The 18,448-nt window shown below is 37.3% G+C and overlaps 3 protein-coding genes across 3 annotated transcripts in view; all 3 read left to right on the top strand.

Annotated features, from left to right (window-relative positions):
- The first annotated feature begins 264 nt into the window (after nucleotides 1–264).
- Nucleotides 265–1,962, top strand: LOC122093254 (ATP synthase gamma chain, chloroplastic-like). Its single transcript, XM_042663541.1, has one exon. The coding sequence runs from the start codon at nucleotides 619–621 to the stop codon at nucleotides 1,747–1,749; it is 1,131 nt and encodes a 376-aa protein (XP_042519475.1). The 5' UTR covers nucleotides 265–618; the 3' UTR covers nucleotides 1,750–1,962.
- A 6,495-nt stretch (nucleotides 1,963–8,457) lies between these two features.
- Nucleotides 8,458–8,859, top strand: LOC122093074. Its single transcript, XM_042663327.1, has one exon. It carries the CDS (start codon nucleotides 8,458–8,460, stop codon nucleotides 8,857–8,859), a length of 402 nt encoding a protein of 133 aa, XP_042519261.1.
- A 6,670-nt stretch (nucleotides 8,860–15,529) lies between these two features.
- LOC122092799 (reactive Intermediate Deaminase A, chloroplastic-like) overlaps nucleotides 15,530–18,448 on the top strand; it is a 4,188-nt gene continuing 1,269 nt past the window's right edge. Inside the window, exons 1-5 of the mRNA XM_042663092.1 lie at nucleotides 15,530–15,785; nucleotides 16,812–16,933; nucleotides 17,048–17,092; nucleotides 18,138–18,211; nucleotides 18,343–18,392. Of these exons, the coding sequence (XP_042519026.1) occupies nucleotides 15,596–15,785; nucleotides 16,812–16,933; nucleotides 17,048–17,092; nucleotides 18,138–18,211; nucleotides 18,343–18,392 (481 nt within the window). The 5' untranslated portion in view covers nucleotides 15,530–15,595. The remainder of the gene's footprint in view (nucleotides 15,786–16,811; nucleotides 16,934–17,047; nucleotides 17,093–18,137; nucleotides 18,212–18,342; nucleotides 18,393–18,448) is intronic.

Here is an 18,448-nt window from a genome sequence, read left to right as displayed (position 1 = left end):
TAAGCTCTGATATCAAAACACAAGTTACTTGTGTTCATACGGAGCTGCTAACTATGATGTATGCCACACCTAATGGTGTCAATTGATTGGTTTGAACTGATTTTCATAGCCAAAAATCCGAATCCAATGTACATTATACAATTCAGAGAGTAATCGAATAATTGAACATTAGAGTTCGTATCCATATTCGTTTAGGGATGTCAATATCCAATCTGTAAATACCCCGATACAAACACATTCGATCCGTAACCAATTTACATCCCTACAGGACCATGGGTGAAGGATTGAGATTTTTTTTCCTTCCTTATTTTTTGGGGGAAGAGGCGGAGAGCTAAGGTTGTGAAGGGGGGTATTGGGGCAGGAGGCTATGCCCTCCCCCTGTAGTCAGCACTCTATTTCATATTGAGGATAATGAAATAAGCAGGGGAAGTTCTATAGCTTTTGTTATTGGTTGCCACCGAAAATTTCTCTTGCAAGTAGTTTCACTGGCTATTAGGTTGGGAGCAACAATGAAACAAGACAAAAGGAAGAAGAGAGCTCTTCTTCTGTTCTCCTCTTCCCTTCTCTGACTCCATCTCTCTAAAGAGCTTGTTTCAGCAAAATTGCCCAATCAAAATCATGTCCTGCTCCAATCTAACAATGTGGGTTTCGTCTAAACCTTCTCTATTTGATCCTACCACACTCTCCTTCTGCCCTCTCCTCAACCCATTCCGTCTCCCTTCCCATGGTTCCATGTCCAGCATCCCATCTCGCCCTCATTCCAAGAACCCAATTCATTGTGGTCTCCGCGAGCTCAGACAGAGGATCGATTCCGTGAAGAACACCCAGAAGATCACCGAAGCAATGAAGCTTGTCGCCGCAGCTAAGGTCCGAAGAGCCCAAGAAGCCGTCGTCAATGGTCGACCCTTTTCGGAGACCCTAGTCGAGGTTCTCTACAACATCATTGAGCAGCTTCGGACTGAAGACGTCGACGTTCCTCTTACCAATGTCCGAACGGTCAAAAAGATTGCCTTGGTTGTTGTTACGGGTGATCGGGGTCTCTGCGGTGGATTCAACGACACAATCATCAAGAAAGCTGAGGCACGGATTGCCGATTTGAAGAATCTTGGCGTTGATTTCACTGTTATCAGCGTTGGAAAGAAGGGTAATTCTTATTTCCTCCGCCGGCCATATATTCCGGTAGATAGGTTTATTGAAGGAGGGACCTTCCCCACTGCGAAAGAAGCTCAGGCCATCGCCGATGATGTGTTCTCGCTCTTTATCAGTGAAGAGATCGACAAGGTGGAGCTCTTGTATACCAAGTTTGTGTCATTCCTGAAGTCCGATCCTGTGATTCAGACTCTGCTTCCGCTTTCCCCCAAGGGCGAGATTTGTGATGTCAATGGCAATTGTGTGGATGCTGTGGAAGATGAATTGTTTAGATTGACAACCAAGGAAGGGAAATTGACAGTGGAGAGGGACACCGTGAGAACAGCGACAACTGACTTCTCACCCCTCATGCTGTTTGAGCAGGACCCAGTTCAGATCCTTGATGCTTTGCTGCCTCTCTATCTGAACAGTCAGATTCTGAGGGCATTGCAAGAATCACTGGCTAGTGAGCTTGCAGCTAGAATGAGTGCCATGAGCAATGCCACTGATAATGCAGTGGAGTTGAAGAAGAACCTCTCAATGGCCTACAATCAGAAACGCCAAGCGAAGATCACCAGCGAAATACTGGAGATTGTGGCTGGGGCTGATGCTCTAACATAGTTTCAATGATTTGGATGTGGTTATTGCTTTCCCCTTTTTGTTGTAATACTGTAACCTTGTTTCCCCTTTTTCTTTTTCCAGGTAGGTATCTTCTGATTCATTCAAATATGCTTGTGTAAGATAATTTCTTAGAACAGACAGCTTCATAATTGAATAACAGAGCTACATTACAGGGAGAACTGAATAACAAGATGTTCCATTTCACTGTTACCATTTGCTATTGTTTATATTCTTAGCAGTAATACTAGTATCATTTGATTTTGGAGTAAATCTGCTCCATGGATAATAGCCTTCTTACTTGTTATATGTTCCAATATTATGGTACAAAATAAATTATCCAATTATCAGATTTATGCATGATTCGATACTGCCTTTTCATCTAATTTCTCCTTTCCATGTTTTCTTAGTCCTAGTGTAAGAGGGGGAGTCAGTCTTGTTTGATTGTTTTACTTTTAAACCAGATCTTTGGCTCTCAGAAGTGATTTTTCTTTTTCAGTAATTTGTTGATGGAATGATGACTATACAAATACAAATTTTGGACAACGTTTCGAGTTTCCTACACATGGTTTATGAATGTAGAGGAAGGTATTTGATGGATTGAACTGGCTAATTACCTGTAATCTGTTTGCAGTTTTGAGGATTTGTTCCCCTTTGCATATGCTTTGTTTCTGTGAAAGTTGGTATACTTCCTGTGGAACTCAACTAGATTGAAGGACAGAGTAGTTTTACAACCTTTTTGTATCAAAGAAACTAGTCTATTATAAAATCAAAATGTTAACTGTAAGACTATTGTCTTTACAAAAGAGAGACCTTAGCATGAGGCCATCTTTTAGCATTGGAATTTGAAAAATCCTCACTCTAGCTTTGTATTAACATGAAACCCTCTTCTGCTAATCTGATGGCTCATAAGGACAGACTTACTCTCATATGACATAAGGTTGCTCTCAATGGATCACAAAATTGTACCTTTTAAAACTGCTCTCTCTCACTCTTTGAAAGGGTGCTTTTCTATAATTATCATATGTAGCATGATATACAATTTAAGTAAAATTCTCTGGAGTGGTAATGTTTCTAAGCATCAACTTTTAACGAGCAGATCATAGTTAGTTTTGATCTTGTTAATTCAGATTGTCAGGAATTGATCCTGTTTTACATTGAATAAGTGGAGATGATCAGCATCATGCGCATTGCATCACTGCTTTTTTACTTCTTAAATACAACCCCAGGATCATCCAGAGTTGAAATCTCCACCAAAAATTTGCTATGAATCAGGTGAGGATGAGTATCATAGGTATTGCATACTTTTACCTTTCATTCCAACCCAATGATCATATTGAGTTGAAACCTTTCCCAGAACTTCCTTGAGTCTCCTATTCAATGGAATGCGAGAATTTTCAAACGTCGTTGTTCATTGGAATCTGAACAGGTAAGGATAAACTTATTGTTATCTATCTTTTGACATGGGAACTTCAACTTTGATCATCCAAACATAGTGTCAATGTCATTTCAACCAGAATCAAGTCAAGCATAACTAGAGTTATGATGAGAAATTCTCCTCACAAGCATGTAATTATATTACAAATGCACTCATTGCCAGCTGCTTGTGCACATGTATAATGTTATTGACCATTTACATGCTAGGGTTTCATGGCATGTGAACAACTTTTAACTGCTGATTAGTTGAAGTCAAAGCACGAGATAGGCTGTGTAGTAAAGCTTTAGTACGCATCCTGCTTAGTGCTTTAGTGGTACCTAGTTAAACAGGTTGTCTTTAGTTCTTTAAGAGAATCCAGAACTTCATTTAAGGTTAAGTTTCTTCTGAAGTAGCCAGGGAGATCACCTTATTGTGAACTGCCTCTTGATCATACTTCAATCAAAATTAAGGCAATAAAAGGTTAACCTCTGTAGCTCTCTTTTTTTCCTTTTTTTTTTTATTTTTATTTTTTTTTATTTTTATTTTTTTTTTTTTAATTTTTTGAATGTAGACAAGGGCAAGAAATAATCGAGATCTGGACAGGCCTATCATCTGCACAACACATTGCCTAAATGATATGTTTTGGATAATCAGGTGGACAGTCATGGGTAGAAGATAGTTTGGCAACATAAAAAATGCTTTTGGGTTGGTTTGGAGGTTTACTAGTTTCATAAAGCAATAAAATGCCACTTAAAAGGTACAATTCATTCGGGCCAACCAAAAGCATTATTTCCAGCATAAGCAATACAAGAAACATATGGAACAAACATGAGCTAAAAAACAATGTTAAAAGCAATGCTTTTGTGTATACTTTCACTTAGACGTTTAAATGTTCATATCCAAACCTAGGCAGAGGGTGCTCTGAGCAAGCTGACTAGAGAAGTGTACCAATGATGCGTGATTAGTGACTAAAATGTATCATATATTGGAGAGCAGCGAGGTCATTTCATGTAAAAGAGAGAGATAGATTCAAAGGTGTTGGTGTAACCTGCCCGAACAAATTAGAGAACCTTTGCCCCCAAAATTAGAATCAGTCACAATCAAGCAAAACAACCATTTCTCCCCCTCCCCTGGGGAGAATAAAATGACACTCGCCAAAAAACAATTTAAATAATTGGTAAATAATAAACTAACTTGTTCCTTCTTTAGCATATATATAACACTTTTTTTTTTTTTTTTTTTTGACAACAAGGTTAATGCCATTTCAGATGTATACTTGAAAAGCATGCACGAAAATCTTTTAGAATGACATAAGAGTAAGTTATTTTCAAATTAGTCTGAAAATCCTTTTACACTCATGACTTAAAGAATTTTTGGAAATAAGATGAGAGGCCAGCAAAAGAAGGTCAATTCTTCATTTGGTTACAAAGAGACCTGAATTAAAATGTTAACGAAATTGCCACATGGTAGAATTGTAAAGTTGTTCTGAGTTTTTTTTTTTGCCTTTCTCTCCATCCTCCCAACTCCATAACCCAGCCAAAAAAAAAAAAAAAAAGCTTGATTGGTGGTAAAACTCACTAGCTTCTTTTTTTTTCTTTTTTTTCCTTTAAAAATAAAGGTGAAAGAGATCAGTACGTCGATAACATGAAAATGCTTTCCATATCTTATTATGTTCTTAATCATATAAATCCTAATTTGGTTTTATACTAAGTAGATCCACAACATGAACAATTTACTTATTCACGAAGCTCATGGAAAGATTTGGACTTTAGAACTTGCAAAAAAGATCTCTATATAATCTTTATTGGGAAGGAAAAAGAAAAAAAAAAAAAAAAAAACTATGACAAGGTCCCTAAAGAATTACTCTAGCATGTATTAGAGAGAGAAGGGTGTTGAATAAATTTATTTATATAATTAAAGATATGCACGAAAACAAGGTGATTAGTGTGAGAATTATGGGAGGATAGGACATGAATTTAACAAATACTGTATAAAAAAAAATTAAATCTACTTAATTAGTCTGATTAATAGGGGAGTGGATTTTTATAGAAGCACTAGCTAATTGTTTAACAGAGAGCACCACCTCGCTGTTAGGGTTGAGCGTAAATAAAATTGTGGAGAGTTCATTATAAACATATAATAATGTATGGAATACGCTCAAAAGCCATGATGTGATGCTCACACAGTCCCAAAACTGTTTCAAATTTACTTCATCCGTTCAATCTTCAGCAATTTGTCACCCCTTCTTTTTCGTTAGGTTCAATGAATTTATATAGTTGACCCCTTTTAATCCTTAAAATATCTCTTTAATTGATATAAAATTTAATTGTTTCTGATTTGCTGTTTCCAAGAAAAAAAAAAAATTTGATTGCTGTTTGGTTTTGATACTATCTCATTCATGTTCATTTACGACTCTTTATTGGACGAAGTGTATCCCATGACATGATTGGTTTCAGTAGAAGGTCCCCCACTATTGTGGAAAAAATCTTCTCCTCAAAAAATAAAAAAGAAAACTTAAATTTTCTTTTCCCGCCCTATTTTCACCCCCTATTTGCATTTGCTGTTTGCTTTTGAGATGTTCAGTCTCTCTCACTTTTTCCATTTTCAACCGTCTATGTCAGACGGAAATACTTTATCAAAAAAGAGAGTGAGACCGAAATATATAAAAGAGTGACGCCTTCACGATGACGACACCTCCCATCGGATATTTCGAAACCTCTCTCTTTACTACAACTACCTGGAAATCAGTGGGATATTTTTTCAAATTCCAATACATCCGTCCATGCAATGGGACCCATTCAATCATTCCAATCTAACGGTGGTTTGATGCGATCCGTTTAATTTGAGAACTTTATCCAAAAAAAAAAGTCTTCGCACTCTTTCACGATATGAATGTATTGGGCAAAGGGAAAATTACATAATTACTCACTCTTGGATTTCTCTTTACAAAATTATCCATAAAAAGTTTTGATCAATAAAAATACCTAAAATTAGATTTGGGTTTACAAAATTACCCACCCAAAGTTTCAGTTAACAAAAATACCAAAAATCAGGTTTGGGTTTACAAAACTACCCAAAATAGTGATTCTTCATCTTTCACATATAATCATGTATTTTTTTATCACTAAAACTTTGAGTGAGTAGTTTTGTAAACCCAAACTCAATTTTGGGCATTTTTGTTGACTTAAACTTAAAATGGGTAATTTTATAAAGGGAAACCTAATTTTGAGTATTTTTGTTAACTGAAACTTTTGATGGGTAATTTTGTAAAGAAAAACCTATAAGTGAGTAATCATGTAATTTTTCCTTGAATAAACTCTTTGTTGTCTGACTCCATTTGAAGATGAGTAAAATCAACATGTAGTGCTGTAGAGCAATGCCAATCTGACAGCGAGTGCTTCACCTTGTAATGAAGAAGCAAAGGTCTGTGGTGAGGATACAACTTGTAGAAATGTCTCTCATGGTTTTTGAAGATGATCCCAATACCTCCTGAAGTATTACATATGGGGATAGTAACGTCACAATTTTCTTTCATATAACCCACTGATGGAGGTGTCGATCCTATTCCCAGCATGTATTTGAAGGGTGGGAGAACCTTATGGTGTATGTCAATGTTTTGTGGTGTGTGTTCAAGTTCTCCCAACATCAGATGCTGGAGAGGATCTCAACCCTAAAAATTTAGGTTTTTTTTAAGGTTCAAGTTGGTTCTCTGGTAGATTCCCAATCAATTGCAACATATTTAACTAGATCTTCTCCAATGTGGGAGAGAGCTCAATGCACATCCGACGTAGGGGTGCAATAGAGCCGGACTTCTTAAAACCCTAACCCAACCCTGCGTCCCTTTAACTAGGCCCAAACCCGCATTGAATCTTACTCAGGGCTGTAAAACTTCAACCTAGGCCCAACCCTTACCTGTCCTGATTGGCCCTGATTTTTCAATGTTGGGCCGAGATGACCTTGACCCTGAACCTAAACCTGATTGACCCTTATCCTGCAAAATATGAAATAACTAAAAAATAAAAAAATATTCATAATAAAGAGAAGATAAAAAACATATAGTGACAAATTACTTATCATGAAGAGAACATCGTAACACAAACATTTAAACAATATAAATAATTCCAACTATTATAGTAAACAAAAAGGAGATCATTCTAAGAAAGCAAATAATAATAAAAAATTCAATTATTTGTCATAATAAACAAAGAGATAATCCTAATAATAAAAACAATCTAAAGATCTCAAAACTTTTATCATGTTAAACAAATAAGAGAATATCCTAAGAAAACAAAAATCCAAAGTCAACATAAGGGGCAAAAACCAAGGGTTAAACTTAGGGTAAAAAAATCAGGGCTAGGTTTAGGATGGGCCAAAGACATCAATCCTCACCTGTCTTAATCTAGACTCAAGGTCAGAAATTTTAGAATTAGGCAGGCCCTCAGGGTCAAAAATTTTGGGTCAATACTTGTTTGGGATTAGGGTGGGCCAAGGGCGGATTTGGGCCATTAGGCCAAAATTGCACCCTTAATCTAACGACTCTGAACCCTAAGGTGCATGCCCTGATGCTCCCAATCATCAAATGTGTGCTAGGCATGAAAGCCTGGTTTGGTTATTGATTCACATAACTTGAAAACCTAGTCCATGTCCATCCATCTTAGAGATACCAAAAATACTTACCCTTGTCCCTCCGTTCCATCGTACGTTCCATATTGTGCAAGGCCTATCTTAACCTATCATCGGACGGTTATTTGTTGATGCAACTCATATATGCGCATGAATCAAGCTCCAGGATTCTTTTGGTAAGGAGTTCCAAGATATTACAGTTAATACAGCTAATATTCTATTAATAATAATTTCTCCAAGCCACGTGTCTATTTTCTGAATCAAGTAAATTTAGGTAAGGATTCAGAACGAATGTATTGTAGGTACTTATCTAGCTTTTCACCGTTAGATACTTAGATAAGATTACTTTAGTCAAGTCATCGTCTGTTGATTCCAATCTGACGGTTCAAATCCTCGATGGTAATACTTTCATCCATTACATTTTTCTCCCAGTAGAAGTAACGAATCCCGCCCAACGGAGCCTCGTTCCAGTCTTCCAGCCATGGTTTCGTTTTTTTCAAAACCCAAATTTTAATTTTCTCTCTCTTCTTTCTCTCTCTCCCCCTCCCTCCATTTCTTTCCCGCTCTGTCTTCGTCCTTAAAACCCTTCCCCAGTTCCTCCCATCTCATCTCCCTCTCTCATCTCTCTCTCTCTCTCTCTCTCTCTCTGATTCTGCTTCTGCTTCTGTGCTATGGCCACATTCGCCATGAATCGTAGAGTTCGAAGTTCTTGCAGATCACCAGCGAAAAGAGAAGAGGTTTTCTACAGATACTTAAAGCCAGGGGCACTTGCCCAACTTAGGGACTCGAAAATCAATGCCAGATCTCAGAGACGGGACTTACAAACTCAGATCCATCTTTATCGAGTTACTTCGTCGTCGTTGGCGTTGTCGACTGGAACCAATATACAGCCTCAGATCGATGGCTTCCCTTGTTTTGTTGGGAGGACTTATGGCCCTAGATGCCCACAAAGGAAGAAGCTTGTTGCGGCTAAGTCTTTCTATTTTTTGAGTTCTAACCCTTCTAGTCCCGTTCCAGACACTCGAGAGTCTCTCTTAGATGTATTGAGTACCGATCTTGTTGTTTCTCATTGAGTAAAGGATTAAAGATGTTGGCGGCTACATTTTTTTTCCTCTTTAGAGTTGTTTCGATCTTCTTCTAGTCGATTATTCCTTGCATTTGTAATGGAAAATTGTGCAGAAAGTTTACAATGATCTGAAATAAATAATCTTGTTATTTCCATTTCTCCTTGTACATTACTTGAATTATTTCTGCAATTGGCTTTGATCCTACGAGCTTCGATTTGTATGGTTATGCATCATGTACAGAACGTCGATCAAAGCACCACAATTGACAATCTAACAGTTATCTTTCCTGTCACAGTATATCATCTACGGATCCAGTTTTGTTTTCTGAGAAACCCCTTTGGTTGATCTTTGATTTCTTAACCAATCTTTGCCATTCAGATTCTTTTTCTAATTATGCATTCACATATGCACAGACGTACAGTGATTAAGAGATTCAAGGGGATTTTCTCTTGTATAGTTTTGAGGATGGATTCTCATCCCCAAGCCCTTGAAGTAACCTTTTCTGTGGATTTCTTTTTTTGATAAGCTTCCTTTAGATATTGTTGAACGTCCATGCTTAGATCTGATGAAGGGTTATCTGACATAACTTGTTTTAGATATGTGGAGCAAAAGTCCTGCTCAATAATTTTAATAAATTTCAGGAGTTCTTCATTGGATTGTAACTAGTTTGTCATTATTGTTGTTTTATCTTCCTTAGTACAGCATGTATTTGATAATTTGCTTCTACTTTCCAACTATTACAATTCAGTTTTTGGACGGTGCTTGCAAATTTTCCTATATGAGTACCATCCGTCATAAACTTGCTTTGTTAAGTTGGGTTAAGTAATATTAAGCTCACTAAAATGACATATTAGTAGCATTTTCCTACTTTGCCGAGCTTTAGTATTTGGATTTCATGGTGTGTTAGTTCCTTTATGAAGAACAGAATAGGGATGGATAGGTTTGATACATCTCCTAGTTGATTTCAATTGGATCTGCTTCTTTTCTCTCTGCTTGGAGGTTCATCTACTGTTATGTCATGATATTAAGTTTCTTTCAGTCAGTATTCAACTGATGAGTTGCATCTGAATAGTTTTGTAGTAGTCTTGTAATAATACATTCTTTCTATTGTTTACGCAATGACTGCTTAATATTAATAGGTTTCTTTTACTGTCAAAGATTTGTTTGTCGATTCAGGTTAATAATATTTGGTTGTGTCATTCTATTTTAGGAGCTCACATTATAATTGAGTTAAACAAGGAAAGAACATAGTGTTTCAATTATGGCAAATAAATAGACAATAGTTATGTTTCTTCATTGGGGTTGAATTATAAGTTAACTAGTCTGAAGGTTTTGTTTGTACTGTACTTTTTAATCTCTTCCCATGCAAGTTTTCATGAGCGTTTAAAACATATGAAGACTGATCTTTCAGTTAGGCATGTGCATTTATTGATATTTGGATTGCTTGAATCTTATTAAATGGTTGCATCTATTCTTGGGTTAATTTCTTCTCAGTGTGATCTGGTTGATATTGCCATATATCATGTTATGAATCTCAACATGGTGTAGATATTTATCATACACATTGCACTGGTCTTATGGTATTTGACAGGGTTTTCAACAAGAACTAGGGTGCTAATGCTGGTGTATATTGATAATATATCTCATGTTGGTTCTGTAGTGAAGTTGATTGTGTGAACCTCTGGATGTCACTGAATGGCTTCTTTGGATCTTATTTTAGTCTTGCAGTTTTAGAGGCCGTTGGATTGCTAGTTTTCCCCTCTAATTCTTCTTGACATAGTTTCCTGAAGTTAGGGATTTGTTATTTGGAGTTACCATTCTTGTTTCCTGTGCCAGTTGTTTTGCCATCTTGCCTGTCAGTTCACAAGCTGATTTGTGATTGAGAATTGCTAATCCTTTTCTTCTGTAGTCTTTGTTTCCACACCCTTGAGGAGTTGGTGGATTCCTCATTTCGTCTTGTTTTAAACTGTTGAATTTATGTCAGTTCTATAGACATTGTTTGCTGAAATTTCAAATGATAATCTGGTTATTAATCAAAATATTTCTCATGCTTCTCTATGTCCTCTTGCAAGGGGACTCTTACTACAGATTTGATGGGAAAACCACCACTCTGTTCCTTGAATCAGATGTGAAAGGTATGAATGAGATAGACACTTGTGAAAAAAAGAGAAGTTGGAGGTATGTATCAGGTAATCCCTGCGAAGTAGTTTTGATACTGATGCCAAGAATGTATATTGGGGAAGCCAAAAATAGAAAACTGAATAAGAAACAAAGTGAATATTGAAAAGCACAAGAGAGTGCTGTGTATGTTGCATGATTTTTTCAGAACTAATAAGCTGTGTATTCTGCTGCTTTGTCGATTAACTCAATGGTGATTTGTTGCACATAAGGAAAAGGCTAATTTTCTGGGACATTGAGGAGTGCTCTATTCCCAGTGATGTCCCTCCCTAAGTTACAGTTCATAACATCAAAAAGGTATGGCATAATGTTGGTGTAAAAGCTAATGTAAATATCTATGCCTATGAAGGTCTCAACGTCGTCCCAAGGTGTGTTGAGAAGGATTTGCAGAAGACTGGTGTGATATTCAGAGATCTTAGAAATATAAAAGGGAGATTATATCAAGAAGAAGCTATTGTGTGTGACATTTATGATTTTGCTGATACAAAAGATTTTTCACTCAGGGAACAGAAGAGTGATAATGCTGATAGCAGGGGATGAATGTGATATTGGGTTTCTAGATCATGGTTGTGTAATTGATTTGTTATAAAGTAATTTATTAATCTATTACTCTGGGTTTCGGTATTCTCTTGAAGATATTTGCACTGGATTGGAGATCATCATTGTATTTTAGCATGTTTTCCTCAAGCCCTTTATCTCTTTTCTCATTTTCACTTTTGTGATTTGTCCTTGGTTTAGTTTGGTATTTTGTTAAATTGGTCTTTGGCTTACATTTGATTGTGATCTGTCCTTGGATAAGTTTTGATTTGTTTTGCTTTGCCAAGGTCATTTGCAAAAAACTTGACTCTATTTACTTGAAGATTCTAGAATGGTGAGAACAGTGATAAAAGGAATGCTCATCTAATTGGTTGGCATAAGATCTGTCTTCCTAACAGCTAAATCCATGGGTGACCTTGGGATTAGGGATTCTGAAACTCAGAATAAAGCATTGCTCATGAAGTTGGGATGGCGATTGATCACTGAAGAAAGCTCTCATTGGGTCCAAATTCTAACCATCAAATATTATTGTATTCATTGGAGGAGGAAAGTCCGGACTACATACGTCAAAGAGTAAACGGATGGTTGAAAATCCTAATTTGATCTGCATTCATATCCGCTTAGCGGTATCCATATTTGGCCAGGAAATATCTGAATCCAATCACATCCGATCTATCTGATCCATTTACATCCCTAAATTAGAACAGGAGGTGGAAAGCTCCCTAGTTACCTTTCTGTGGGATATTTATAGGGGTGCAACAGGGCCAAGTTGGGCTAGGTTTCTTAAAACCCTAGCCCAACCCTGGGTCCCCCTAACTGGGCCCAAACCCGCCCTGACCCTAACTCAGGGCCGCAAAACTTCAACCCTGGCTCTACCCTTCAGGGTTCAGCCCAATCCTTACCTGCCCTGATTGGCCCTGATTTTTTAGGGTCTGGATGGGATGATCCTGACCCTGACCCTGATATTGATTGACCCTGACCCTGACCCTGCAAAATATGTAATAACTTTTAAAAAAAATATATGCATAATAAAGAGGAGATAAAAAATACAATGTTACAAATTACTTGTCTTGGTAAAAAAGGCAAGAGCGATCTTTTTTTTTTGGTAAAAAAAAGTAAGAGAGATTGGTGAGAAGATATACTAGGAGTTTTGAGGTGTTAATGACTCAATATCAAACAACATATAAAATTAGGTTAACTTCAGGGTTAATATTAGGGTCACGACCAGGGTCAACATCAGAGACAAAAATTAGGGCCGGGTTTAGGGCGGGCTGGGCGGGCCAAAGACATCAATCCTTACCCGCCCTGACCTTGACTCAGGGTCAGAAATTTCAGGGTCGGGCCGGCCCTCAGGGCCAAAATTTTTGAGTCTGTACTTGTTCGCAATCAGGGCAGGCCAATGGCGGATTCGGGCTGTCATGGCCAAACTTGCACCCCTAGATATTTATGACAGAAATTTCCCCTTGGGCCTTCAAGGTAGGAATAACTTTTTCATTTTCCTTTGGTAGATTTGCCTGTCATGTTATGATCAAGTTCTTTTTCTTTCTTTCTTCTTTTTTTTTTTCTTAAAGAAAGATATATTATATTAATAAAGGTTCTTTGAGCCGAGATGGTACATTGGCACTCCCTCTATCTCTCTCCTCTTTACATGGAATGAGCACGTTGCCCTTCTTGCTCCTCTATGCTGCTTGCTCAGATAACCTTTTCCACCCTTAACCAACCTTACCCACTCCCTGGTGAAGCATGAGAGTTATTTCATGACCTCTTTTGGTCCCTTTCTGCCTATTGGTAGGGGTGCTATCAACTGTGTTAGTAGTTATTTTTAAAATGCTAGATTGGCATGTCTAGATACATTAAATTAAAATCAATAAAAATCAAAATTTCCCTCTATTTTGTGATTTTTATACAAAAGGCGAACAAAAAAGAGGGTTGTTTACCAAGAAAATAAATAAGTAAATAAAAGGCATGTTAGGAACTACCTTTAACCTTGAATAATTCATATAATCAAAATGTTGATCATGTAGGGTCAAGTTTTGCCCACAAGTCTCATCCTCAACTCAAATGTCAACTTTGAAACCAAATAGAATTAATTATAATGGTAGAAGTTGAAAATTTAGTTAGAAATAGGAAGTCTATGGATCAATTAAACTATCTCAAATATAAGCAAAACAAAATTAGCTATACATTCAATAAAAAATATGGGAATAACTTCCCCACAATACCAGTGTAGTGTACTTCTATTTACTATTATTTTCTCTCACCAACTCTGAATATGTGGATCTCATATGGATGTTATATATATATATATATATATATATTTAGGACAATTATTGATGTGGCGTATCTATCTCCTTAAACAATTTTAAAAAGAAAAAGATAGATTTTTTTTTAACCCAGATATTATTTGGGACCCAGAAACCCCTAAAATTTTATTAAATAATGGACATAGCCCGCCTTACCACAACCCATAAGATAATCACTCTGACACTCGCAAAACCCAAAAGGAAAACCTGCAAAAAAGGAAAAATTACATTCTAAAGATTAGTAATCCCACTTTATCTTCCCGAAGGATGTAACTAATATTAGATGTGAGAGCATTATCATAATGGAAAATCAAATTTATAGTAGATTCACATTCAAAGTTGACTAACCAATCCGCTGCACAATTGCTTTCCCGAAATGAAAAGAAGATGTGAGCTCTCAGGGAATTGCAAAGGTTGATTACTTTCTGAAACCAATACCAACAACTCCACAAGGTATATGATCTTTGAGAGATAAGTCTCACAAACAAAGAAGAGTCGGAATTTATATAAAAATCATAGAGGCTCAAATCCTTACACAATACCAAGCCATCTCTAAGGGCTATCATCTCTGCACTGAATTTGTACACACCCCATAAAATTTGGAAAAAGCTGCTAGAACATTCCGGTTGTTTCTAATAATGCCTCCCCCACCACTAATACCCGAATTCCCCTTAATGAAGAATGAAAAATTAAAAAAGAGCTTTATGATAGCATAGACTGAAATCTAACATCGGTCAATTTGAATTGTCCCCTTATATTTTAGATTGACCACGTCAAATGTACACATGGCAGTAAAAAATTATGTCTTTGTATAGGGGAATGTAGGATCCATCCACCTTATGCAGAGATCTTAATTTATCATGATATTCTCCATAAGGATTAGTCGAGGTGCGCGTAAGTTAGCATGAACACCTTGGTTAATAAAAATAAAAAATTCAATGTTGAAAAATTCAGAATCAATTAGGACAAGTGAGAAATCGCTCATAATTGACCCATAGTTACTATAACCTTAGTTTTTGGAATGGGATCATTCGAACTAGATAAGCCAAAAAGCCACTCCTGATTTGGTCGATCTGATTTTAAAACTTTGACCAAATTAGAAGGGATTCTTCTAAGAGGAAACAAGGGGAAATACGCCTCGGGTGTAGCTCCACTGGTCTATCCAAAGACGTTGTGTGTTAATAGAGTCTCTAGTTCGAGTCTTTTTATGATTGATCTGTTACATGGCTTAGGTGTGACTGCATGTAACGAGTTTCTCTTTCATATCGATATTGATATCTTGGAGGGTAAAAGTGTCCGATCAAATTCAATAAGGCCGATCCATATCAGTATCAATATCAATATCGAAACAGTCTCTACAATAATCAGTCCTCAATCCTGATACCTTAAACTAAAACCTTAGCATCATATTTTAGGTATTAGGTCGGATACAAAAATGGTATCAATCGTATTGAACAGTTTTGCCCTCAAAGATACTGATATCATATGGTATTTTGACAACTATACCCCATGTCCGTACTGTAGATCGGTATCGGCCGATACCCAAAGCCACGACCGGCATTTTCTATTGGGTGGGTGGGTGGGTGGATGTCATTTTCCCTAATTGGAGCTCTTGTCTATCTGTCTTTCCCATCCCCGTCACAGTTGAGTAACGAATTAACAATACTAACAGGAGAGAGAGAGAGAGAGAGAGAGAGAGAGAGAGAGAGAGAGAGAGAGAGAGAATGGCGTGGAGTGTCGCAAGATTTTTCTCTGTGACGGCGGCCGTTGTCGATCTGCGCGCATTGCGAACACGGTCTCCACTCGCTATTGGCTTGGGCTGCGCTTCTCTTGCCGGCTCCAGCTTGTGGCACTCTTCATCTTCCTCGCGATCGCACCAGCCCTTTGCTTCCATGAGTGTTTCTGCTGACGCCGGTGAGTTTCTCTTCCCTGCGTTCGATCGGTTGTATTCAATTCTTTTATTCTCATCTATTCTTCAATTATGTGTTGGGTTTTCCTGTGAAATCCCAGATGATTGGTTTTGGTCGATTCATTATTCATCTTAATTGGGAAATCTGGGGTGGGGTTTGTTTGTGTGCAAGCTGGAAGAAACTTTTATTGGAAATTGGAAGTCTATAATACTTAAATTGCTGTCTTTTGAGACTTTGGCCGTGAGGCGAACTGAGATTTGGTCTCTTAATCTGTCTGAAACTTAAGTTATCGAAGTCTAGCTTAGAAGACAAGTAAAGGTCTAATTTTTATGCTAGATTTTAGTGCTTGGGTGTGAGAAGGGTGGTGGATTTTTGCAGAGCACTGCAGCGGTTCTGTATTTCATGTTATTCTTCAATTTTCTGTAAAGTAAGATTGGTTGACTTAGGTTTCTTTGATTTCCATACGTGATGAGGTCAACTTTCAACTGGGTTGAATCATAAAATAATGTGTTTTGTTCAGATAGATTAGAAATTGATCCATCCAGAAGATGGGATGCTGATTGGTGGGTGTGTTAGATGTCGAAGTTGTTGGAGTCTGGAGAGAAATGGGTTGCAGACTGTTGGGGTGAGTCGGGTGACACATCCTTTTTAAATGGATTTGCAAATTGGATTAGAGAGTGTTGTTTGTTGAAGTTGAAGCACTACATAATTTCCACAGGACCTGATGATTTGAAATTAAAATATTGAATGTTTCATCCATTATGTAAATGCACTGTGCCTTATTAGCTGCATGAAGTGGATAGTCACACTACTACCATGCTCTTTGTTACTTGTGGCCCTCCATTATCTCGGAATACCCTGGCTATGCCTGTGACCGCCACCACCTTCTAACAGCTTTGGTTTGATCTCTTTTCTTTCTACCTACTGTGCTGCTAATGATGCTACCAGCTACCTCAGGTTGATACCTCAATAACTGGTGTGGTAATATATGTGACGCCTGATCAACCATGTTTGTGTTGATTTCATTTAGGTTTAGGTTTAAAGGAGGCAGTTCAAACAGAAAAGGCACCTGCGGCATTGGGACCATATTCGCAGGCCATCAAAGCAAATAATATGGTCTACGTGTCTGGCGTTCTGGGTCTTGTTCCAGAGGTGTCAGTCGCACTTATTCTCTATCATTGCTTAATTGCTTTGTAAATCTATATTTCCTTATTGTTTTTGTGTCTGTAACTGTGCTAATGAATGCTTTTTGGAACTCAAATGCAGACTGGGAAATTCATCGCAGATGGTGTAGAGGAGCAAACAGAGCAGGTAACTATTTATAGTAGGTGGAAATCATGTTCAAGTGATTCGTTAAAAAAAAAAAAAAAAAAAATCCGTTGATTGATAAGTTAGTAAGTTATGTGTTATAAGGACACAGACTGGGTCCTGATCTGCCCTGACATTTAATGTATGGTCTGGCACATGGGGCTTGGTTGCTGATATGCTGAAAAGGCACCATATAGGAAGCCAAAATGTATATACACCCAAAAACAAAGTGATCAAACTTAGAAAGAGCTTTCTACTTTGTGCGTGGTTTTGTGATTATGAATATCTTCAATTGTGAACCAAGAAGCTGGGATGGATTTCTTCAATCATCAGACTTTTGCAGATCCATGCGAAACGCCTTGAGATGAATGCTTTCTTGTATAGGATCTGCCACATTTGAAGTCATTTTAAGCAACATTTGATGCTATTAAAAATTTCTGCACTCAGATTTCATTCATATCCATCCATGTAACAGTTTGGAAATTTTCCACATTCGGACCTGTTGTGGCTAAAATATAAGTAGTGTACCTTTCCACAATAACAACAACTCAACCTTATCCCAAGTCCCAACTAAATGGGTCAGCTACATGGATCCGTGCAAAGACAAAAAAAGAACAGTAAAAGTAAAAGAAAAGGAACACGACAATAAAAGTAAAAGAAAAGGAACACGACAACAAATTGTGTACCTTACCTCTTCATTTTAGTTTTAAAAAGATAGTGTTTGTGTATATTCTCATGTAGCTGTTCCCACTTAGTTGGGATAAGGCTGAGTTGTGTTGAGTTATATTCTAAAGAATGGTAGCTTACCAAAATGATCCTCATGAAATATTTATACTTGTACTCTCTCCCTTAAGGGCATTCAGCTTGCTAGTTTCTTTTGAGTTACCATCATCCACATCCCTCTCTCTCCCTTACGTTGTCATTTATCTTGTTAGCGATTTCTTGTAATAAGGTTTATCTTTCTATGCATCTTGATGCTCATGTCTTCCCTAGCCTGAGCTCCATGCCAATTGCTATCTTACACTTTTGTGGGTTGGGAATTTTGCAGCTTCTCAAGAACATGGGTGAAATACTGAAAGCCAGTGGTGCTAGTTATTCTTCAGTTGTTAAGACAACAATTATGTATGAATTTTTCATTTTTCCCTTCATGATCATGATACATAAAAATCTCAGGAGATAATTTTTTTTTTTTTTTTGAGATAGATTAGATAATCTTTATTTTGACAGTTTTCTTTGAACTGATTCTGCTGCAGGTTGGCAGACTTGAATGATTTCAAGAAAGTGAATGAGATCTATGGTAAATGTAAGTCCACCAGAATTTGGAGTGATTCTATTACCTCGTTACCAACACCACCAACT

Source organism: Macadamia integrifolia, chromosome 11 (genome assembly GCF_013358625.1).
Source record: "Macadamia integrifolia cultivar HAES 741 chromosome 11, SCU_Mint_v3, whole genome shotgun sequence".
NCBI lineage: Eukaryota > Viridiplantae > Streptophyta > Magnoliopsida > Proteales > Proteaceae > Macadamia > Macadamia integrifolia.
This window is presented reverse-complemented; position numbering and strand designations above follow the sequence as displayed.